The 25,976-nt window shown below is 40.4% G+C and overlaps 1 protein-coding gene and 1 long non-coding RNA gene across 2 annotated transcripts in view; one reads left to right on the top strand and one right to left on the bottom strand.

Moving 5' to 3' along the window:
• Positions 1-19,707, top strand: part of LAMB4 (laminin subunit beta 4) — a 103,531-nt gene extending 83,824 nt beyond the window's left edge. Inside the window, 5 exon segments of the mRNA XM_043871598.1 lie at positions 3,916-4,123; positions 6,518-6,656; positions 9,649-9,825; positions 11,074-11,227; positions 19,568-19,707. Of these exon segments, the coding sequence (XP_043727533.1) occupies positions 3,916-4,123; positions 6,518-6,656; positions 9,649-9,825; positions 11,074-11,227; positions 19,568-19,707 (818 nt within the window).
• The window catches only part of LOC122673751, a 43,811-nt gene continuing 22,947 nt past the window's right edge, over positions 5,113-25,976 (bottom strand). Inside the window, exons 2-4 of the long non-coding RNA XR_006334817.1 lie at positions 7,619-7,727; positions 6,513-6,614; positions 5,113-5,195 (exon numbers count right to left, since the gene is read on the bottom strand). This is a non-coding gene — a long non-coding RNA (uncharacterized LOC122673751). The remainder of the gene's footprint in view (positions 5,196-6,512; positions 6,615-7,618; positions 7,728-25,976) is intronic.

Below are 25,976 nucleotides of genomic sequence, written 5' to 3'. Positions count from 1 at the left end.
TTAGTTAAAATTCCAAACAAGTGAACTTAGTGTTTAAAGTTATATTATTTTTTTAAAAGGAAAATCTAACATGAAGACTCTGTCAGATTCCATAATCTGACAGAGTGAGATCAAGGTATGCCAATTGTTAGTTAGTATATCAAATACTGTAGTGAAGTGGCATCTAAAATACTGATTATTTTGGATAACTGTTATTGACTATTTTCCAAGACTCATGCTGGCTTTCTGTGCCTGCCAGACGGAGCTATTTGATTCATTATTATTATGATTATAAACTTAATATCCCTCACAGTGCCTTATTTTAGGAGAGGTTTGTTGTTTTCTTTGTTTTTGATCACCCCACGCATAAGGGATCTTAGTTTCTTGACCGTGGGTTGAACCCATGCCCCCTGCAGTGGAAGTGCATAGCTTTAACCAATGGACTACCAGGGAAGTCCCTGGGAAAGGTTTGTTTTAAACTCTAGAGAATTATCAGTTAAAGATAAAAATCAAATAGTACAGCTGGAAATTGACGTGAAACCTCACTTTCTGCAAATAATGTCATTTGGGTACAATACTACATGGAATTGATCTGAGAAAGCTTTCCCACAGCCATCTTCCAAATTCAGTCATTTAATATCTCCATATGAATTAACATTTAGGATGTCAGTTACAATCTTTGCAGTCACTTTATTAAATCTCTTTGCTATTGATTTTTATAAGAGACCCCTGTGGCCAAGTTCTATTTCATTGTTTCTAGAAATTGTATTAGCAGCTCTAATACTGATTTTCAAAATAATAAAAAAAAAAATAAGGAGTGAAAATAATCAGTAAAAATGACTAAAATAAACAGTGAAAATGACTCGGTATGAAATCAGTCAGCTGGACATTTGTTTGTTCAAAAGCAAATTTTCAGTGAGAAGCTAGATTGACTGATATTTACTAGGCACAGATCCTAGTAGATCTGTGATTTAATTTAGTAGATTTAATCTCATAATCAATGCCAATTAATGTGAGGAACACATTAGCTATTTCTGCAGATACAAGTTAATTCAGACACCAAAACTAAATATCAGAACGACCACTGCTGTCGTATGAAAATGGTAAAATACAGTCCTGAGCTCAAGCAACAGATCACAAAGCAGGTTCTACCTGTTTCCCTTCTAGTTCACTGGAGCATAGAGCCTATTGCTATACTGGTCCTGGTTCTCATTGCTACTAGAATGTCACTTTAAATAGAGTCACAAAAAAAATGTCACTTTAATTAGCCTAAGGAATTGGGGGCAGGGGGTGGGGGGGAACTGTGTTCAGATTATTACAACAAAAATTAGGCTAGGCATCAAGAAAAATCCTGTTCCATAAAAGGAACTTCCCTGGTCAGGGTCCCGAGATTCTTGGTCATCAGGAAATGGTACCTTTTCCCCACCCAATTTCTTCAATTTTCTTGGCTGTAAAGCCCAAATAAAAGTATTACATTTATGGTGGCCACTCTATGCAGCTCCTCTTTGACCATTTTAATATTTTCCTTGAGATCTGAATTCCTTATTAACAGAATTTTGTGTCACTTTTCCTGAAAGTGAATTTATAATCATTTAAATTTTAATTTTTAATCTCATAATCAATGCCAATAAATGTTTCATGACTGAATGTGGAATTAAGTTCACTTCACTTTTTATTAGAACTTTTCTTTTTAACAAAACAGCTACCATTTCTATAAAGAGCCAGATCCATGGTTCTGTTTAAAATACGGCTCTAATTTATTCATGAAAAATTCTTGTTGCATTTTTTCAAAAACAGTATAGGAAGTAGAACATTCACTTTGGGAATTTGCTGGCGGTCCAGTGGTTAGGACTTGGCACATCATTCACTGCCAAGGGCCCAGATTCAATCCCTGGTTGGGGAACTAAAACCTCACAAGCCACGTGGCACAGTTTAAAAAAAAATATATATATATATACTTAGGTCGTGTCACTCAAATACTGAAAGCCATCGATGGCTCCCATTGTCTTTTGAATGAAGTCCAGTTTCCTTAGCCCCACATTTAGGGGCTTGTGTGATTCACTCCCAGCCTTCCTGAACTTCACCTCCTTTTTTAAAACTTTTTAAGACACTTTTTAACTTTTTCACACACTTGTTTGACACCCCCTCCACTGGCCAGCCAAACACACTATTTACCTGTTCCACCCTGAGCTTTTGCCTGCGCTGACAATGCCCTTACCCGTCCCTTCAACCCACATCTCCACAGATTTAATCTGTGTGGGCTTCTAAGACCAGCTTTGAATGTCTTCTTAACGTTCTTCCTGAAATATTTTCTCTTCCCTCTGAACACCACATCATTTTGTCTTACATTCATCACTTCTTCTCTATGAAATATCAGTAATCATCTGGAATGACTTATAATTTCCTGACTTGATGGTAAACCCCTTGGAGATCAGATCTGTATCTAATGCATCTCTAACTTCCCCATGGGACTCGGGATCTGTGCCTCAGTAAGGAGCCAGAAAGAGACGAAGAGTTATTCCCCAAACACCTACAGTACATCTCCCACTTCACTTCTCAAAGGAGGCCAATTCTATTTTCTGAAAAGCAGGGTATAGATGTATTTAGAAGTTTCTTGATAATATGTTGCTCATACTATATTTTATCATATCCCTTCTCAAAATAGGCCTTTGAGAAGTAGTATCAGATATAATTACCCTGTTATGCAGATAAGCAAAAATTGTTAACCTTTTTATTTTTTTTAATTAATTTATTTTAATTGGAGGGTAACTACTTTATAATATTGTGGTGGTTTTTGCCATACATCAACATAAATCAGCCATGGGTGTACATGTGTCCCACCATCCAGAACCCCCCTTCTACCTCCCTCCCCACCCATCCCTCTGGGTTGTCCCAGAGCACTAGTTCTGAGTGCCCTGCTTCATGCATCGAACGTGTACTGGTTATCTATTTTACATATGGTAATATACATGTCTCAGTGCTATTCTCTCAAATCATCCCACCCTCGCCTTCTCCCAGAGTCCAAAAGTCTGTTCTTCACATCTGTGTCTCTTTTGCTGCCTCGCATATAGAATCATCGTTACCATCTTTCTAAATTCCATATATATGTGTTAGTATACAGTATTTGTGTTTCTCTTTCTGACTTACTTCACTTTGTATAACAGGCAATTGTGAGCCTATGGCAGGGGGGATTAGAGTAGAGTTTTGTTGAGTCCAAACCCAGGGCTTCCCTATTATCTCATTCATGGTGCTTAAATCTTTTTTTTTAAATTGAACGAAGGAAATGGCAACCCACTCCAGTACCCTTGCTTGGAGAATCCCAGGGACAGAGGAGCCTGGTAGGCTACAGTCCATGGGGTCGCAGAGAGTCAGACGCGGCTAAGCGACTTCACTTTCTTTTCTTTCTTCTTTATAGCTGATTTATATTGTTGTTAATATCTGCTGCATAGTAAAGTGACTCAGTTATACATATATTTACATTCTTTTTTATATTCCTTTCCATCACAGCTTATCACAGGATATTGAATATAGTTCCTTGTGCTAAACAGGAGGACCTTGTTGCTGATCCACTCTATGCATAATAGTTTTCCATGGTTTTGAATCTTAATGACAGGCATCTAAACATTTTAATTATTTTTGAATCTGTACTTATAATAAGCAATTCTTGTGAAGGCATTTTGTAGGTCACAAAATATCCCAAATCTGTTATTCTTCATTTTTCCAACAAACATTTATACAGGTTGTGTTCATCATTACACAAACAGTGTTTCTTTCACAGAGAAGGGGAAATTGAAGATGCAGAAGAGTCTATGGGACACTTATTCTCGGGACACTAATCAAATACAAATAGATTTAACGTAGAATTCATTGTGATGATATTGACGAGATAGAGTGATAAGGAAACACAGTTATCTAAAACACATCTTCTTATTTAAGAGGAAAATGTGCCTCCAGAGGATGTAGAGAAGGTGGCAAATCGTGTACTTGACATCCACCTACCAATAACATCGCAAAATCTAACCCATGAACTTGACAAAATACAGAAACTTATGCAACTCTGTGAGGACTACAGGACAGAAGAGGACAGGCTAAACAAAGCAGCAGATGGAGCCCAGAAGGTTTTGGTGAAGGCAGAAGCAGCTAAGTAAGTACAATTAATATTAATGTTCTCCTCCTGCTCTCACAGGCAATCTGCTGAAAGGCCATCAGAAAAATATTTGCCTAAGGAGCTACAATATTCAAATGAAATTGCCCTCTGATAGTTCATTGCCCAAAATGAAGGCTAAGTTGTCTGTGGAGGTGCCCCAGAAAGCTGGGAAGCGGGGAGGCAGGGCACAACGATGCTGGTTTCCCATTTTCCTTAGACTGAGCACCCTTCCTGTAGTCTGTTACCTCTTTATACCAGTATACGCCAGTAAAAGCTGTGTGTTAATTATATGCCAATATCTTAACAAGTGGTGGGAATATCTGTGTATTTTTCCCTTCTTTTATACTGATTTTTGGTTCTTTCTATATTTATGGCAATAAACAGTACTTTGGAAATCTAAACTTAAATATATATATATATAAAAGATTTGATGGTAAGGAAGAGAAGGACTCTAGTGCCCCAAAAGTAGTACTGGAATAGAATGATATATACAGCACACAAAGTCAACTAATTCTTGCTTCTTTTTGCCCTTGTTGACTTTGCTAACCAAAGATGAGAAGCCACCTTGATGTTGATCATGGGGTACTGTGAGTCAAGGTCATAGGGTCAGTGGATGGTGGTACCGTCATCTACATCCACCATCATTTTTGGATGCCCCGAAGCAGAATTGAGACCTGAACTGTCTTCACTATCTCACCATCCACTTATACAAATAAAGTCCCCCAAACTCCACTGAAAGCCCAGCCTCTTCCAGTTTTACTGTTTACAACTAGGAAGATTAAGTAACTACAGCACTATCATACTGCTGTTAAAAATGATGCTGATAAAGTAACATGCAGAGATTCTTAGTGTAATGTAAATACTTTTAAAAAGAAGATAACACATTATACACAGAAGAGGCTCTCAGTCATGAAAACAAAAATCTTATAAGGACAAAAATGTTAGACTATGCCATATCATAAAAGGTGGTAGAAGTATTGGTAAATTTTCTCTCCAATATTTTTTTCTTCTTTCTTCTTTTTTGGGGAGTGTTCTCTAAATGTGCTATAATGAGCAGTACATTGAAAATCTAAGGGAAAAAAGAATACAGTAAAAAGATATGGGGATGGGGGAGTTATGAGAAGGAAAGACTCCGGAACCCCCTTCTGTAACTGTAGAGAAACAAGTGTAGAAAAGGAAAGCTACGTACTGTATGATTCTTACTCTAAGACCTTCTGGAAATAGCACAACTATGGGGACAGTGGGAAAAAAAAGATCAGTGGTTGCAGGGATTGAGGTTAGGGATGAATAGGCAAACACAGAGGAATTTTAGGACAGTGAAAATACTCAGTTTGATACTATAGTGATAAATACATGTCATTATACATTTGTCCAAACCCACAGAATGGACAACACCAAGAGTGAGCCCTAATGTAAACTGTGGACTCTGGGTGATTATGGTGTGTCAATGTAGGTTCATCAGTTGTAACAAATGGACCCTCTGGTGTGGGGTGTCAGTAACTGGGGAGGTTAGAAATGTATGGGAAATCTCTGTACCTTCCTCTCAATGTTGCTGTGATCCTAAAACTGCTCTTATAAAATAGTATTTTTCTTTAAACAGAAAAAAAATTACCACCAGGAGGAGAGGATGGGTTGATTGGAGAAGGGGATGTTTTGCCATTTAGCTATTTTTGCTCCTACACAAGCATTTCTAACAATGTCTCTGCTAAGGTCAGTCAGCTATCTGCCTGGCTTCGTACACTCTTCCAAAGGTTCTTCTGAGCCCGTAGATCTAAGTATCTGGTGAATGTTGACTTGAGGTGAGCTCATTTCTGTAAAATAGACTATCACTTGGAATGCTTGTGATTTTAACCTCTGACTGGGCCCCTGGGCGGCTGGAATGTCAGTGAAGCTTAAATAAACCTGAATAAACACAGCCTGTAAATGCAAAGCCTTTCACTCTCTTTGCTCTCTGTGGAGCCTCTTGACTTGCCCTCACCCACCCACCCCCACCCCCCCCATAAGGATTTCAAGAGCATTGCTTAAGTTTGAGGAGTCAGGAAAGAACTGGCTGAAGATAATTTTTTGTTGTTGTTGTTCCAAGCTTGGCACTTTTATTACCCAAATCGCTCTGCTTATACAAGTTAAGAAATGATATCTATATCTTTGATTTCCATACCTGGCAAAATCTGTACCTATGTAGGCATATACAATATATGTGTTTTTATTGGCATTTAAATATACCTGTTTCTCAAAATGAAGACTTCAGCACTTTGCCTTGCTTGAGAGTAATTTAAACAGACTTTATGAATAATTCAGGAAAGTTTTTGGTTGAGTCGAATGAACTCTCCAGGTGAAATAAATGAATAATTCTTTATTTATCTAATCTAATATGTTAATATCTTACCTCAGAAAAGCAGAAAATGTTCTATCAAATCTCAGCAAAATGTTGAAGAAGTTGCAGCAAGTTCAAATCACTCAAGGACGGACAGATTCTACCATCACACAGCTGAATGCCGAGATAACAAAAATCAAAAAGAACAAACTTCAGGTATTTTCTTTATCTTCTTTGAAACTAACCTGAAATAAACTTCAACTGTGGAAACAGCACAGGTTTTATGTCTGCCAATGTCATGCTTGTCTTACCTGTTCAGTGGGATCATTATGATGATAAATAAGACTATGATAGTATTATATGTGTAATTAATGTTCTACAGAGCTCTCCCAGCATTATCTCTTTTCACTGTTGGCCAAGCCTGGGGGACAAAGCAGGTGCTACCACCAACTTGTAAATGAAGAAAGTAAGACCTGGGGAGACTAAGTCACTTGCCTAAGGTCACACAGCTAATTAGTGATAGATTTGAGGACAGTTTATCCCTTCTTCTTTTTTTTTAATCTTTTAATTGGAATATAGTTGATTTAGAGTGTTGTGCCAGTGTCTGCTGTTCCACAAAGTAATTCAGTTTTACACATATATACATTCTCTTTAAAATGTTCTTTTCCATTATGGTTTATCCCAAGAGATTGGCTATAGCTCCCTGTTCTATAGAGTAGGACCTTGTTGTTTATCCATTCTAAATGTGATATTTAACATCCACCACCCCCAAATTCCCAGTCCATCCCTCCGAGCCCTCCATCCCCACCCCCCATGTTGGCAATCTGATCTCTAGAATCTCATAGAATTCTGATCTCTATGTGAGTCTGTTTCTATTTGATAGATAGGTTTATTGTGTTGTATTTTAAATTCCACCTATAAGTGATGTCACATTATCCCTTCTTATACCAGGGAAGGTCATAGAGCTTTGAAAGCTCACCAACCGAAGAAATTAAGTTAATTGTTGCCAGACTTTTATAATGAAATTTACATAAAATCTCACCAGCATATCCTAAAACTGAAAGATAACCCAAAAGAAAGGGTTCCACCCAGAGTTTGGCAGGAATAAAGCCTGCTTTAACCCACGTGATAGGTCTGGAAGAGGAAGCCTGGCAGTTAGAGGACAGAAAAGGTCCTACTCTGTGAATCCATGACATCTCTCCTCCAAGGCTCGTCCCCTTCCCAGCAGACTGCAAGCTCCTCAGTCCCTGTTCTTCAGTTCATTTTAGATATCTAAATACAGGCATCCTGAAAAGAAAAGCAGAAAGCACCAGAACAGGATTAGTACATCAGGAAATTTTAAAAAAGGTTAGATATGAAGAGGTTGCACATATATAGGAGCAAAAAATAAAGAAGGCCTCCAGGTTTTCTTCTGTGCATCTACTCTAGAATAGGGGTTGGCAAAATTCAGCCCAGGGGCCACATGCACCCACCAACTGTTGTAGCGTCCAAAGTCACACAGTTCGATTGGAATTCAGCCACATATAGTCCATGGACCATTTGCGCAGCCACGGCACCGAGTTGAATAGTTGCAATAGAGATTTTCTGGACCACAATGTATAAAATGTTTACTGTCAGGCCCTTTACAGAAAAAGCTTGCTGATTCCTACTCTAGAAAAACTCCCACATATACCCGAGGGCACAGGAAGGGGCTTCTGTTTCTAGCAGCTTGATGGACCACTATACAAAGGAACCCACCTAACAACAACAACAAAAAGAAACCTGAAAAAGTTATTTTAAAACGTGTTTAAATGCATCGCTGAATTGGTAAAAAATAGAGGATGTCTTCAGAGGCCAAAAATGACGGGAAAGCATGATCCAGAGAGGTAATTGAGCAGGAAGCCGACAGCAGACAGAGGGCTACTGCCAGTCCCTGGGGTATCAGCAGTGCTGGTTTCCATAGCTGCCATAAGTAATAGAAAACAAAACCCATCCAAGGAGGCAGTGAGGCCCTGCAGAGAGTAGGAACCTTAAAAGGCACACCCTCAAGGAAATGTTAGATCATTCCACAGAGAGAGATGGTAAAGACACTAGCCTCTGTGTGGAGGGGGATAATCTTCACTGAGAATTATTAACAAGCTGGCTCTCAGGTAAGGTGGGGCTAGAATCCACACTACCTGGGTGACCCCCATAAACCAAGCTAAAAATGTCATTTAAAGTGACCCTGAGTTATCAAGGCCCTCAGATGCCTGACAGAGGCCATGAGATATCCTTTCCAAAGGACTGAACCTTAAAACCAAGCCTCAAAGGGTTCCCTTAAAATACATAATAAAGAAACAACTTGCCTTAAGCAAGAATCATCAGAAATAGCAAACAAGAGGATGCAAGAGACTTCAGATATAACCATTACTGGATATCCAATACAAAATAAGAGTGTTTATTATGCTTAAGAAAAATCAAAGAAGGTATGAAACTTTGACCAAAGAACAAAAGAGGTAACAAATGACAGATCAGACTTTTAGATATGACAAGCATAGTCACCAAAATAAGGAATAAGTGTAAGGGTTTGTTATTATTTATAAGGGAGAAAAAAATTAGAAGCCACCCCTGTATTGCCAGAGAATAGAAAAGTCAATTTTTGTACAGTCAAACTGTGAAACACTTTAAATTGGTAAAAGTGAATACACAAGAGCTATGCAAATTGGCTTAATGACCTGTACAAGCATAATTTTGAATTGAAAATTCAAGCTGCAGAAAAACACAGGATGCTATATGTATAAAATTTAGAAGTAGAAAATACTGTATTTTGCTAGAAATACCCAAGAAGACAGTTAATACATGTATACACACACACACACACACACACACACACACACACACATGGAATGAAATGGAAGTATGTGGAATAAAAAGTATTAGATTCAGGGTAGTGGTAACCTTTGAGGGGGTGGAAGGAGATATGGAGAGGAGGGTGGTACACCCAAGACCTTGGCTCATGGCATTACTTACTCTTAGGCCAGAGGGTGACTACATTGATATGTGCCTATTTTCTCTTAGACCCTATTGTCTGAAGCATTATAACATTGTTTTAATAGAACAGAAAAAGCAAAGGAACAGTTTTCTTTCCCTTTATACCTAGCTTATTTGTGGAGGGATCATTACATCGTTTATTTTCTTGTTTGTTTATAGCATAAAGAGACTTTTTCCTTTCTGGTGTTTCGATCAACAGCAGGCTGAAAATCAGGCCCAGGAGACGAAGAATAAGCTGGACGTAGCAAAGCACCAGTCAGCGTTGGAGCGTGGACTTGCCCAGCTGCAGACCACGTTGCAGAGGAACCGAGGCGAGGCTGTTCGGGCACGAGCTCAGGCGGAAGCAGCCCGGCACCAGGCTGGGGGCCTTGAGGAGGCCATTGGTCCTACCTCTGCCACCAAGAGCAGACAAACTGCTTCTTTGAAAGATAATCCCTTAACCCCAGATTTTTGTGCCATTTGTCAGCATTTCCTTTAGTGCTGGTCCATGTTCCATAGTGTCTGTGTAGCGACCCTGCTGGGCATGGAGATGCTTCTGTACATGGGGGGCTGTCTCCCAAGGAAGAGTTTTGTGACTAGATTATGTTAGACTGTTTACCCCATCTAGTCGAATTTTTTCCTAAACTTCCAAACGTTCACAATTTATGTCACGGGTCTAACTGTACGTATTTGCCCTTTGCTCTAATTAAATCACATAGCAGATAAAGAAGTACAAGTCACCTGCCAAAGAAAATAGATTGAGTTACAAAAATCAGAGTGAGTTCATGAACCAGTTGTGGAAAATGGCCTATTCATTTCGGTTGCTGAAAGAAGCTATCAACTCATTCTCTTGGCAGGAAATCTTTGGTTGGTCTCATTCATTATAGCAACTTAAGCAAAAGAAAGAGGTTGAAGTGTTTTTTATAATTGGTGTATTTTCTTGCTCTTAATTCCTAATGTGCTGGGTACATTTTCTGCTGACCTGGGAGTTGAGGGTGTTTTCTATGGAGCAGAGGTTGAGAAAGGTGCTTCCTGCCCACCCTCTACCACTGCCATAGTCCATTCCTGGGTCGGGCCTGTATTCATCTGTCTAACATTCTAGGTTGTCAGCCACTCAGGCTGACCCTGAAGATTTCCCTTCTAATATTGAGGGAGCCCTTCATAACCTCCTGCCTCCCTTCCTACCACATTCCTATCTCACCTTTGTGCCAAGCAAATCCTGTGTCCTTGCTGCTTCTGAATGTTCACCACTCTCTCTGACCTTCACCTTGCACTTGTAAGTGCTCAACCCAACTGAACCGAGACCTTTGTCAAGGGCAGCACCGAGTCATTCTGTCCTGTGTAGCTCTGACCTTATACTTCAGAATAAACTGGTATCTCATAAATAGTTGCCATCACATAAAGCAATGTATGATATTTTATAACAGGAAATTTTCATTTTTAATTCACTAAAGCTGAGAATTTTTTCAACCTGTAAACAAACAAACTGCAAATGAAAGCCCTGTTGGACATCTCAGAGTGACTCAAGCGTATTGAGTGGATGAGGGTTGCCTCTTACTCCTTTTATGAACAGTATCAGGCAGACATCACATGTGTGTGTGCTTTACAAGTATCTTCTGATAATGAGAATGTTACTCTGTTGTAGGAGTTTGTTGAGCTACAGAATCAATATGCTGTTCTTCAGCATAAGATGAGCACGCCAGGACTGACAAAGGAAACATTAGGAAAAGTGAAACAGCTAAAAGATGCAGCAGTAAAACTGGCTGGAGACACAGAGGACAAGATGAGAAGAATAGCAGGTACCTATTCTTTATATGTTCCCAGCTTTTTTGAAGTATAATTGACAAACAGAATTGTATGTATTTAAAGTGTACAGTGTGATGATTTGATGAATATGTATGTTGTGAAATGACTACTATAATTAAGTTAACACATCCACCACCTCACATAATTACCTTTTGTGGGGGTGGTTTAGTCACTAAGTTGTGTCCGACTCCTGCAACCCCATGGACTGTACCGGCCAGCCTTTCTGTCCACAGGATTTTCCAGGCAAGAATACTGGAGTGGATTGCCATTTCCTTCTCCAGGGGAAATTCCCAACCCAGGAATTGAACCTGGGTCTCCTGCACTGCAGGCAGATTCTTTACCGACTGAGCTACCAGGGAAGCCTGTGAAGTTGCTTAGTCATATGTGACTCTTTGCAACCCCATGGAGTGTAGCCTACCAGGCTCTTCCGTCCATGGAATTTTCCAGTCAAAAGTACTGGAGTGGATTGCCATTTCCTTCTCCAGGGGATCTAACCGACCCGGGGATTGAACCCAGGGCTCCTGCATTGCAGGCAGACTCTTTACCCTCTGAGCCACCAGGGAAGCCCAACCTTTTTGTATATGTGGCAATAATGCTTCTGACCTACTGATGTGTACAATACAATCTGACTGATCCACAGAACCATTCATCTTACAACTGGAAGTTTGCATTCTTTGACCAACATCTCCCCAATGTCCTCTACTCCCCCAACCCATGGCAGCTACAATTCTCCTCATTCTGTGTGTTTAGATTCCACATGTGAGTGAGACCACATAGTATCTATCTTTCTCTGTCTGGTTTATTTTCACTTAGCACAATGTCCTCTAGGTTCATCCACTGTCGCATATGGGCAGGATTTCCTTGTTTTTTATGGCTGAACTATATTTATACATACATCTGTATATAACTGATACATGTATATGTGCCTCTCACATTGTTTCTATCCAGTCATCCATGGACAGACACAGGTTGTTTGCATGTCTCGGCTATTGTGAATAGTGCTGCGGGGAACACGGGAGAGCAGTGTCTCTTTGAGATACAGACTTGGTTTCTCTCAGATGAGTACACACATTGAGGATTCCCAGATCATACAGTAGTTCTATCTATCCTTTTATGCACTCCCCCAGTTTGACAATAACATCATATTAATAATGTTCCACCTTCCTAGTAGAACAAATACTGGTTTCAATTTATTGTTGACACAGTTTAACCACGTATGAGTCCGCTGAGTTGAGACAGAAGTAGGAGCTGGGTTTGTGACTGTAACCGAACATGCCTTGTGCCTGGTCTTACTTCAGAGAGTATTGATGAACTCTGATCTGTATTAATGGGAGCACACTGAAACTGCCTTTAGTCATCTTAAAGTGCCCTTGTCCTAATTTGGTGCTGCTTTTATTTCTTTGGCTGTGCTGGGTCTTGTGCTGAGTCATGGCATGCGGGATCTTCAGCTGTAGCATGTGGACTCTAGCCCCCTAGCAAGGATTGAACCCAGGCCCCCTGCACTGGGAGCACAGAGTCTAAGCCACTAGACCACCAAGAAAGTTCCCTAATTTTGTGCTTCTTAGTCAGAGGTGATTTTCCCCCCTCCCTTGGGGATAGAAATGTTTGAAGACATTCCTGTTTGTCACAACTAGTGGTTCAACTAATGTTCTAGTGGATGGAGGTCAGGGATGTTGCTAAATGTTCTATAATTCACAGAATGTCTCCCCGACAATGAACAGTTATTCTGCCCAAAATATCACTAGTGCCAAGGTGGGGAACCCTGTCCTAACCTATGCTGCTCATTTTCTCTTCTCCTTCAAAGTACCTTTTTGGAGTTAGTATGATCTAGACGCTAGAGTGCTACATCATTTAGCACGGGTCTGTAGGTAGCAACTCAGAAGGAAACACACTCTGAACAAAATGGAAGTTTTTATGCGCAAGAAGTGTAGTAAATACTGACACTATATGTAATATAGATAACTAGTGAGAACCTGCTGTATAGCTCAGGGAACTCTACTCAGAGCTCTGTGGTGAGCTAAGTGGGAGGGAAACCACAAAACCAAGAAGGGACACATGTGTACACACAGCTGATCCACGTTGGTGTACAGGAGAAACTACAGCAGAAACTGGCACAACGTTGTAAAGAAACTATGTGCGTGCGTGCTGCCATGACTGTTTGCAACCCCATGGACTGCAGCCCGCCAGGCTTCTCTGTCCATGGAGTTTTCCAGGCAAGAATACTGGAGTGGGTTGCCATTTCCTTCTCCAGAGGATCTTCCCAACCAGGGATCGAACTGGTGTCTCCTGCATTGCAGGCAGATTCTTTACCACTTGCACCACCTGGGAAACCCAAAGCAACTACACTCCAATAAAAATTAACTTAAATAAATAAAAGCCAAGGAACCAAGAAAAACATAGACCACTTTGGCTAAAGAATTAGCTTCCATCAGACATCAGAGGTTAAGTCAATAAATAGTTATGTAAACACAGAACACATATAATTAAGAAGTTAATCAGCCTCCTTTCCCGCAGCTGATACTTACTATTGTTCTGGGCAGTCATCATGTCCTGAAACACCTCTAAATCATCAAGAAATATCAAGTGATGAGTGGTCCAGTTTGACTGCTAGTTGTATTTATTGTTTCCCAAAGACCCTGATGCTGGGAAACATTGAGGGCAAGAAGAGAAGGGGATGACAGAGATGGTTGGATGGCATCATCTAATCAATGGACATGAGTTTAAGGAAGCTCCAGGAGATAGTGAAGGACAAGGAAGCCTGGAGTGCTGCAGTCCATGAGATCAAAGAGTCAGACACCACTTAGCAACTGAACAACAACAAATGCTTTCACGTTAACCAGATTCATTTGGAATATAAGTAACTCTCAGAATATTAAAATAACTGAAACTCCTCACTTATAAGGGCCTCTTTATTATAAAATGGATTGCAGAGAGAAATATCACTAAGCTCAGATATGCAGATGACACCACCCTTATGGCAGAAAGCAAAGAAGAGAAAAAAAAAAAGAAAAAAAAGAAAGCAAAGAAGAACTGAAGAGCCTCTTGATGAAAGTGAAAGAGGAGAGTGAAAAAGTTGGCTTAAAACTCAACGTTTAAAAAACTAAGATCATGGCAACTGGTCCCATCACTTCATGGCAAATAGATGCGGAAACAATGGAAACACTGAGAGCCTTTATTTTGGGGGCTCCAAAATCACTGCAGATGGTTACTACAGCCATGAAATTCAAAGACACTTGCTCCTTGGAAGAAAAGTTATGACCAACCTAGACAGCATATTAAAAAGCAGAGACATTACTTTGCCAACAAAGGTCCATCTAATCAAAGCTATAGTTTTTCCAGTAGTCATGTATGGATGAGTGTGTGTGTGTGTGTGTTAATTGATCAGTCATGTCTGACTCTTTGTGACCCCATGGATTGTAGCACACCAGGCTCCTCTGTCTATGGGATTTTCTAGGCAAGGATACTGGAGTTGGACTATAAAGAAAGCCGAGCGCTGAAGAACTGATGCTTTTGAGCTGGGGTGTTGGAGGAGACTCTTGAGAGTCCCTTGGACTGCAAGATCAAACCATTGAATTCTAAAGGAAATCAATCCTGAATACTCTTTGTAAGGACTGATGCTGAAACTGAAACTCCAGTACTTTGGCCACCTGATACAAAGAACTGACTCATTGGAAAAGACCATGATGCTGGGAAAGATCGAAGGCAGGAGGAAAAGGGGATGACAGAGGATGAGATGGTTGAATGGCATCACTGACTCAATGTACGTGGGTTTGAGCAAGCTCCAGGAGTTGGTAAAGGACAGGGAAGCCTGGCATGCTGCAGTCCATGGGGTTGCAGAGTCAGACACAACTGAGCAACTGAACTGAACTGATTATAAAATGAGTCTTTGGCCCTATAACCGTTTATATCTGTGCTATGACATGAAAAAAAAAATGAAAATGCAACATCAGTGTGGGCCAAAGTCAAGAAAAATAACACCAAACTCTTACTGTTGGATATCTCTGGGGAAGGGGCAGGTGAAGAGGAAAACACTACTTTTTACATTTGTAGAATTGTTTTAAAAGTAGTGAGCTTCTTTTCATTTTCAGTATTTTCCTAATAATTTTAAAAATAAATACTAAGATTCAAAAGGACAAATGTTTCTTTACCTTGAACTCCAAGGGTGATACCATGAAGAATCAGTTTCTGTTATTCCCAGACCTTGGTCCTTGTTATGGGAACAAAAACACAGGGAGAATCCTTTCTGTCTTATAATTTATGTCAGTGTCCACATTGTTTTCACTTTCCCGCATAGACTAAAACTTTCACAGTTCTTGAAATTAAGTTGGAAGAGAAGTTTTAAGTCAGGGGACATCTACTCAGAGAGACCGAAAATAATGCCTTCTACTTTCTTTCTTCTCACTTTAAAGCTGTGCTCACAACTCAACAAGATAGGAAAATAAGATGGTGGTTTGGCCATCTTCCCAACTCTGCCACTTGGGAACAGGCTGAACCACAAAGGTTGTATTCTATTCCATCTGTTAGGAAGAGAGGCCCATGGGATTCCAGAAAGGAGCCCTGACTTAACTTGACGAGGTCAAAGTGAAGAGAGTGAAGAGTGGGCCCCAGTCTACAGCCAAGATCCCTCCGCAGAGCTTTGTGTCAGTCAGGATCCTAGCAAGAAATGAAAACACTTGGATGCAATTCTGGATCATGTGTTTATAAGCAGAGTTGTCTCAGTTATCTATTCATCACATCACAAACACTGTTCCCCAAATTTAGCATCTTAGAACAGCAAGCCTGCACTGTTTTTCTGTGGGTCTCTCCTGTGGTATTACTCAAGCAGCTGCTTTGGCTGATGGGTCAACTGGTAGGTCTGCCAGGGCCCAGGATTGGCTGTGCCTCTCCCCACCAGGTCTTTCAGCTCAGGTTGCTTGACAGCCTGGTGGTTACAGGGTTCCATTAGAGTAAGTCGAAGGCACAAGTCTCTTGAGGTCCAGCAACATCATTTCTTCCACTTTCTATTGGTCCAAGCATCTGGCAAAGAAAGCTAGACCTGGTTTGAGGGGAGAAAGTAAATAGGCTATATTTCTTGTTAGAAGGCACTAGAGTTAAAGTGTAGGAATTAAGGGCATCAACAAGGGCATGGAGGTCCTGGGTGACCAGCAGAGAAGCCATTAGCATCCCTGAAGGAACCATGAGAAGCAGGAGTGTGAGTGCTGGAAAGCAGCCCTGGGAGCACCGGGGCAGAAGGGAGGAGGCCGCCTTGCAGGAGCTGGACTCAAAAGATGGCAGAACTGCCAGAACTCTGCTGCTCCCCAGGGATGCAGTCTGCTCACTCCCCTCCCCCGCACCCATCACTTCTCAGAACCGCCTGGCAGCCAAGTGTGAATGAAAGCCAGAGGTCAAGGGAGCCAGGTGATGTCATCCAGGGAGGCTGGCTTTCCAGGACAGGCAGGATGGGAAATGGATCTGGTGGGGCAAATGAAGAGTATCCAGCATGCTCTTATTAAATTACTTGGTAGAAACACCAGGATCTATTAGTATTTTTCTCTTAGAACAAATAGTCTTCTAATGCTAAAACCCCTCTTCAATCCCAAATGACCTGTATGTGGAAGTTTCTAGTGATTGATAGAATGTTCATCACCTATCATAGCAGCTTCTTAGTCTTTGAACTGCTGTGACTACTAGAAAGTTGTTCATTTGTTTTTTGGTTGTGCCTTGCAACATGTTTGATCCTAACCAGGGATCAGACCCATGCTCCCTTGGGAGTATGGAGTCTTAACCACTGGACCACCAGGGAAAGTTCTTTATATTCAGACAAAATCCCTTCATGGAGCTTTCATGTGCTGGTTTTATACTATGTCCTCAGGATGACCAAACCTGTACACTCTGCTTTTCTGCCCACAAGTACTTGAAAATATCTATAGTACATATCCTGAATCTTCTTTCTCCATTTGAAGCATAACCAGTTAATTCAACTTTTGTTCATGAGACAGTTTCATATTTCTTCAGCAGTCTAGCTTGTTATTCTAAACACATGCTACATGCTAGTTTGACAGTAACCCCAAACCACATGTGATACAACCTGAGTATCCACATGTGATACAACCAAGTGAAGTGAAACACTTACTTACTTCTTTCTTTTAGAAGTTCCACTAAAGAAGGTCAGTGTCTTTTCTAAAGGCCACCTCACACTGTTAACTGTAGCTCTTTCTACCTCTTTCATCCACTACTGTATGAGCTCCTGGTTAGGGTTTACTATAATTCCCAAGTATTTGTTGGATAAAGAACAGATAAGTAAATGCTTGGATGGATGCATGTATGGATGAATTCATGAATGGGTGTGTGAATGGATTTATGCAATCATAGATAAGATGAAAGGATGGATAAGAGTGAAAGGCATTACTTTGCTTTTACTGTTCCGGGACTTCAGTATCAGAGAGGAATGAAGAAATATACATGTCTTTAAAAATGTCTTCAGGCTTTTTTACTGAAAAATTGGGAAGCTTGTGTAAAAAGTGAAGTTAAAATAGCAAGAATAAGCCTTTGGAAATACAGTAAGTCACTGTATCCAACCAAAGCACATCATCTCTCTTCATTTCTAATGAAATCTATTTCTCTTTAGAGTAAAATACCAATTTATCTGCTGACTTGAGTGAAAACCTTGAGAAATCTGGTGAAAATAAGTGATTTATGTCTCAAACCACAAAACTAAATATGCCCTTAACTGAAATATAAATCCCTGTGTTTTGTATGATGGGGTATCTAGGAGTAATCTATCAAATAGAAATCATTTAATCCATTTTCTTTTTCAATTAATTTTTATTGGTGTATAGTTGATTTACAATGTTGTGTTTCTACAGTAGAGAAAAGTGAATCAGTTATACATAAACATGCAGATTCGTCTCCCAAATAGGTCGTTACAGAGTATTGAGTAGAGTTCCCTGTGCTATACAGTAGGTTCTTATTAGTTTTCCATTTTATATATAGAGGTGCATTTACGTCAACCCCAGTCTCCCAGTTTTCCTTCCCCCACTTTCATCCTTGGTAGCCATGTTTGTTTTCTATGTGTGTGACTGTTTCTATATTGTGATTCCACATATAAGGGGTATCATGATATCTGTCTTTTTCTGACTTACTCCATTCACTGTGACAGTCTCTAGGTTCATCCATGTTTCTGCAAATGGCATTATTTCATTCTTTTTTTATGGCTAAGTAACATCCCCTTGTGGGCATGCCTGGGGGCTAAGTGATAAAGAATCTGCCTGTTAATGCAGGAGACAGAAGAGATGCTGGTCCGATCCCTGGGTTGGGAACATCTCCTGGAGGAGGGCATGGCAACCCACTGCCATATTCATTCCTGGAGAGTCCCATGGACAGGGGAGCATGGCAGGCTACAGTTCATAGAGTTGCACAGAGTCAGACATGACTGAAGCAACTTAGCACACACAAGTGCCAATGCAGAAGACATGGTTTTGATCCCTGGCTCAGAAAGATCCCCTGGAGAAGGAAATGGCAACCCACTCCAGTATTCTTGCCTGGAAAATAATATGGACAGAGGAGCCTGGTGGGCCACAGTCCATGGGGTCACAAAAGTTGGACAACACTTAGTGACTAAACAACAACACTCCCTTGTATAAATGTACCACACCTTCTTTATCCATTTGTCTATTGATAGACTTTTAGGTTGCTTTCATGTCCTGGCTATTGTAAATAGTGCTACAATGCACATTGGGATGCATGAATTTTTTTCAAATTTTGGTTTCTTCCAAATATATGCCCAAGAGTGGGATTGCTGAATCAAATGGTAGCTCTATATTTAATTTGAATGGAAGCACAAAAGACCCCAAATAGCCAAAGTAATCTTGAGAAAGAAAAATGGAGCTGGAGGAACCAGGCATCCTGAGTTCAGACTATACTACAAAGCCACAGTAATCAAAACAATGTGGTACTGGCACAAAAACAGAATATAGACCAATGGAACAGGATGGAAAGACCAGATAAACCCATGCATCTATGGTCACCTAATCTATGACAAAGGAGGCAAGAATATACACTGGAGAAAAAAAAAACAATCTCTTCAATAAGTGGTGCTGGGAAAACTGGACAGCTACATGTAAAAGAATGAAATTAGAACATTCTCCAACACCGTATACAAAAAGAAACTCGTAATGGATTAAAGACCGAAACGTAAGACTGAATACTATAAAAATTCTTAGAAGAAAACAGGCAGAACACTCTGTGACATAAATTGCAGCAAGATCTTTTATGATCCACCTTCTAGAGTAATGAAAATAAAAGCAAAAATAAACGGGACCTAATTAAACATTTCATCCATTTTCTTCTTTAAGATTTGGAAAAGAAGATCCAAGCTTTGAATCTTAGTAAACAAGAAAAAGCTGATCAGCTGAAACAGTTGGAAGATCAAGTCATTGCCATTAAAAATGAAATTGTCGACCAAGAAGATAACTATGCTACCTGCTACAGTTAGGTGGAGTTAAAGCGCAAAATCATGTGTGCCTTCATTTCTGGCTTCTGATGAGCAAACCTGAGGAGCTGCGCTGAAGCTGAGAAGCACGAATGGCCAGCCTTTTCTTCCTCCTCCTCTGAGTCCTCTCCTAGCCCGGCATGGCTGGGAGTAAAGCCTGGCCAAGGAAATGCCACTCCGTGTGGAATAGAAATGGAGGAGTAAAGAGATCATCTCTAATTTCAGGAAACTTTGTTTTCGCCTTCCTTTCCTTTCATAGCTTAAAAATAATGACTTGCATGTTACAAGTGTAAATTTAAAATAAGTATTTATACTCATTTCAATCCAGTGACCTAAGTGTTAAATAAGTTGCCAGCATTTGGCGTTGGGGGAATGGGGAGTTCTAACCAACAGGCAAGATGTTTCAATTAAGCAAGATGAGTACATTGTAAAGGTCTACTGCATATTATACATATAGTCAGTGATAACATATTATACACTTAAAAAGCAATGAGTGTAAATCTCATATTAAATGTTAACACAATAAGATAAAAATAAATAAATTTAAACAAATTAAACCAATATCTCTAATACTAGAATGGCATAAATATGGATGGCATCTACTAGATTGTCCTATATTTTTTTTGGATATGCTTTGTCTCTAAAACTCTTATTCTATCCTGAATAAAATGCATACAATTCAAAATGTAACTTGTTTTTACACCCACTTTCCTATATATTCATTCTCTCAACCAAAGGATTCTGTTTTCCCCAAATGACACTAGAACAATATTCTAATGTTGGAATATTGAGGAAGGAAGATAAATATTGAGCTACTTTTCATAAGTTGTCTGCTAGCATGTTTGCTGTAAAAATCTGCTTTTTTAAAAAGACTAGTGATCATATTATTGTTTAGTTTCAGATTATTTCATTTCAAAATGGACCTGTTATTTCATATTAACCTGTTTTGCATGTATGTTATATAATACAGCACATTGTGAAAGCTCTCCTTCAGAGGGATTATTTTAAGGGAATTTGGCCCCACATTTGTGAATAAGAAATAACATACATCAGTATGAAAGAGAAAAAGCAGCTGGAACCATTTCCATTAACGGCTGACTCTTAACAGATGGATTTAAAAATTCAACAAAGGGGCTTTATGATTACATATAAATATGAAATTTCTTTAGATGTAGGTTACCAAGGAAAATCACAGTTTCCCTGGTGATTCTGAAGAATAGGATGAAACTTTTCTACAGAAACATCCATCCCAGAAATCTCTCTTGAAATATATGATTGTAATCCTTCACACATTTAGCACTTGGACTTTTGGAAATTTCCACCAACGGCACACAGAATGAGCCAGAGTCAAAGAACACAGCTATCACAAAATATCTCTACCCAATATAGAGAGTGGAACATGCTCCAGCTTTCCCACTGGGATACTGACTTTCAACTTAGTAGAAATGCTAGACTTAATTTTGCAAGCATGGTGATCTGTTTGCAATAACCACATCAATTGCTCTACCTTTTCCGTGGGCAGATGTACAAGTAACAGGCCACAGAGCAAAGAAAGGATTAAAGAGGAGGCTGTTGAGTTCTGGAGAGATTGAAAATTCCCCAGTCATGACTAAAGCACTGTGATCTGGGTCACCAAGTGTGAGTGCAAAGGCAAAGATAAACCCATCATTTCTGTGGGCCTCCAGGGATTGCAGCTTGATGAGGTTAGGAATTATGTGATGGACTTTGGACAGATTGTGATTAAAAAGTGGTTATGCTTTCAAAACTTTGGTGTTGAAAATAATAAGCTTTGGTTATCTTTTTTTAAATGTACATTGGTGGAAAATCTCATTCCTCAGTAATGTCTGATAAATCATCTTCACTTCTACTACTTGCTGTATCCATTGTACAAGATGTGACCAAGACAAAGATTCAGTGAAAACAGTATCTCTTATAAATTGCAAAGTAATTTGACAATGCATAGCAAGATCTAACCTAAGACCAGTGAAACTTGTACATTAAGAAAAAAATCTTAAACACAGGGGTGGGAGGGGGAGTTTTGTGGATAATCCACCAAAGCACTACTTATGGTAAAATGAAAGAAATCCAATAATTAACAGCAAAAGAAATCCAAATGCTATGATATTTTCCAGTCTGATTTGCCTTGATTGCAAATGCTGAAAACCAATGATAGTTTATCATGCAGAAAGGGAATTTTACCAAAAAGATATAGGCCAAAAAAAATGAAGAAACAGCTGGAGAAAATGTACCCAAGGACAATTATGCATCTGGACGTATATTCAAGATCACACCTCAGGTGACACTCAGGTCAGGCTGGCCCTGATAGACACTCTCCACCATCCTGTTCATTTCCAACTGTCTGTGCACCTTGAGTCACTTTCTCATGACTCAGCATCCCTGGTGGAAGTGTCCAATTGACTGAGCCTTTTCATGTGCCCTGGCTGCCAGGGAGTGAGAAGAGAAAAATGTCTGCCCCCTTGGGCTTTGGTAGTAGAAAAGGAATTTGGCCTCCATCTATCTTTGAACTCTTCCAGAGTAAGAAGAATTTTGCTGCCAGGCAATGAAGAATCACAGGTTTCCATTCTAGCTTACCTCTTTGGCTTTCTAATACCATAATACATTCTTCATCCCATCTTTTCTTCTAGAACACAAGCATTTCCACCAAACACAATGTTGCATTCGCTCAGCCGTCTGAAAGTACGTCCCATGTCTTCAGAGGAACCAACCCAAGGTCCCCCATCGCACATTCAGTGCCTCCAGCTCTCAAGCTGGGTCTCCAGCTGAACTCCATTTCTTTTCCACTCCTGTTGTAAGTCTGTCTTGATGTACTGAACTCATAATCAAAATAAAAAATTTCACCACCAACATATGCTAAGTACAGAATAGCAGGCGTGGGGCAATAGATTAAAAAGTTAAATATATTTTGTATCTTATTATACAAAATATATAAAACATCACATATTGGGAAACACAGATGGAGGTCACAGTCTTCATTTTTATAACTACTCAAGAAGTTGTAGTTGGGATTTCTGATTTTTCTTTATGCTCTGTCTTCAGCAAACATCTCTTTGCCAGGTAGAATCACCCAAACCTTCTTTCCTGAGGATTCTGAGTCTTAGAAGGTCCTGCATGAATAGGGGAGAATGCTCTTATGTTTTTCCGTGGGACAGAGCAGGACTAGACTGTCCAGATTCTAGCCGCTGTGTCCCAACAGCTCTATTTCCCTTTAAAAATCAAGATCCAATTGAAATTATTATAATCCACCCTCACCCCCCACCCCATTTTTTGCAACCTGTTTATCATTTAGCATGAGGACCCTGAAAAACTGGAAATTGGTATGCATTCCAATTCAGGAGAACAACTATTATGTCATTAAGTGAAAACACACTTCATTAGAGACGAGAGCCTAATGTCATGGGTACAGAAAGTAAAATTTTGCCTTAGAGTCATTTAGGCATAATTGTGAGGAGCATCACATATATTTCCACTCTTGATTTTAGATCCATGGATTCTGCCTAAGCAGTGCTTCATCAACTTTCCTGATAAAAGGCATGGCTCAGCCTCCTGTCTAAGAAAGATAATTCGATGTAAGTAGCCAAAAAAGAATTAGAGTATGTAAAGCACCCATAGGTGATAGTCAACTGAAAATATGATTAGAAGAAGATACATTTTAATTCTTCCTATAAAATGCTTACAGGCATCAGTATGTATCAATTTCCTTTGCCTCTATTATAATTTTTTCTAATACTTTCCTAAATCATCCACCCAGCACTTGGAGGTCTGTTGATGTATGAGGGACCCACACAGAGAAAGCTCAGCTGAATTCTGACATCAAGAGGAGGGGTCAGGGGAAGGGCAGGAGCCAAAGTTACTGGGAGTAGTGACCAGATCAGTTGAGACAGACTAGAAGATTCAATAACAGGGGCAGGCAGATAGGATCTAAGATGCTGGATGTGGGAGGTAAGGCAAGGTGCTAGACCATGGGCTGGGTGGGTCACACAGGACGTGGGTGGGCTAGTAAGTGTGAGGAAACCCTGTTACCAAAGACCAGCTAGAAACATTTACAGCTCATCTATGAGTTCAATATGAAGATCACGAAAATCATTATGGCAACCAGGAGATAACTGATGATGAGGTATCCAATATGGTCCATTTAGGAAATAGTTCCGTGTCTTTTCCTACATTAGAAACTACAATTCCAGGTAAAGGCTGGCTCAGGGCTTTGGCAACTAGCCAAAGCACCAGGGGGCAAGATGAAGTGAAGGGAAACGGAAAGTAGAACCTGGCAAGAACAAAGGAGCCTGATATAGGGCGCAGGCTACAAAGTGCTGTTCATTACCCCACTTCTTTCTTTTGGTAATAGAACTCTCCATGGTTTAACCAGACCCAGGGCTGCCTACTTAGACTATATTTCTCAACCTCCCTTGGAGTTCAGTGTGACCTTTGGACTAAATTCTGTCCAACAGGATGTTGGTCAGATGAGTGTGATTTTAAGGATACAACCGTAAAAGGAAGCTGTTTAGAAATAGACTCACAGACATAGAAAACAAATTTATGGTTACCAAAGTGGAAAGGGAGGGGAGGATGAGATGAATTAGGACTTTGGATTAATAAATACAAACTACTATGTATAAAACTGATAAACAACAAGGACCTACTATATCACACAGGGAACTATATTCAGTATCTAGTAATAACCTACAATGGAAAAGAATCTGAAAAAGAATAGATGTATACATATATGTGTAACTGAATCACCCTGCTATACACCTGAAACTAACACAACATTGTAAATCAACTATAATTCAATTTTTAAAAAAGGAAGCTCTTCGTCCACTGATAGGCAGAATAGGTTAGGTCGTTAGTGAAGTTGCTCAGTTGTGTCCGACTCTTTGCGACCCCATGGACTGTAGCCTACCAGGCTCCTCCGTCCATGGGATTTTCCAGGCAAGAGTACTGGAGTGGGTTGCCATTTCTTTCTCCAGGGGATAGGCAGAATAATGACCCCCAAAAGATGTCCACATCCTCATCTCTGTAACCTGTAATACATATATTGTATGGCAAAGAGAAATTAGGAGTGCAGTTGGAATTGAGGTGCTAGTCTGCGAATCAGCTGATCTTGACACGGGCAAGCAGCCTGGATTACCCAGGTGCGCTCAATGTAATCATAAAGGCCCTTGAGAGAGACGCCAGCCGGGGAAGGTCTTGGCTGACGCTGGTGGTTTCGAAGCTGGAGGGAAGGCACCCTAGAAGCTGGAAACAACCGGGAAGGGAGTTCTCCTCCACTGGTTGCAGAAAAGAACACAAACGTGTGACACCTTGACTTTAGCCGAGGGAGACCTGTCTTGGACTTTGAACCCACAGAACTGCAAGGTAGAGTCATGTTGTTTTAAGCCCTATGTTTTAAGCCCTATGTTACCGCAACCATAGGAAATGAATACAGCTTCTGTTTATTTTTTCACTTGGGCCAGAATGTGGTGAGTCAGAAGTAACCGTGTAGATGAGAATAACACTGGTGAAAGGCGGTAGAAGCGGTTTGGGTTCCTGGAAGGTTGTGCTGGTCAGGGTCCCAGCAGAAGACAAGGGCATGAGCCAGACAGTTTAATAGGAAACTGCTGACAAAGATGTGGACAGGGAGGAGGAAAACCATAAAGGATAGCATCCCACGTCCAGCACCAGTCAGGGGGCTATAGCCAGCTTTGGTCAGAGCTGAGGGACAGAGGGTTAAAGCTATAGACTAAAATGGAGTGTGTAGAAGGGGCCCTCAACATGACCTATAGGGACGTCCCTGGTGGTCCAGTGGTTAGGAATCAGCACTTTCACTGCCCTGGCCCAGGTTCAGTCCCTGGCTGCGGAACTAAGATCCTGCAAGCTTGAAGGCATGCACCACCAGCACCCACTCCCCACCCCCCCAAAAAAAATAAAAAAACAAAAAAGGACCTGTAATCTTTGATTAAAGAATGCAGCCAGCTGTGACGATCTGCAGAGGGCTTTGGGGCGCAAACACACTGCAGTCACACTCCCCGCATCCCAAGTCTAATCTGTTGCTAGTGCTTCCCATTAGCTGAACCGAGGGACCAAGCTGATGTGTCCAGATAGCCCAGCCTCCTGGGTCACAGAGAGGGCCAATGACCTTGTGGATTACAACTGCCTGTACCTGACTCCCCTGGACTACCTGCCAACTTGAGCTTGTATGCAATAGAAAAGCAAAGTCCTATTTATGGTACTGGGGTTTTGAACTCGGTTAAAGCAGCTGAACCAACATCCTTATT

The sequence above is a fragment of the Cervus elaphus genome, chromosome 18 (assembly GCF_910594005.1).
Source record: "Cervus elaphus chromosome 18, mCerEla1.1, whole genome shotgun sequence".
Classification (NCBI taxonomy): domain Eukaryota; kingdom Metazoa; phylum Chordata; class Mammalia; order Artiodactyla; family Cervidae; genus Cervus; species Cervus elaphus.
Note: the sequence above shows the minus strand (reverse complement) of the source record. Positions and strands in the feature narration are given on the sequence as shown.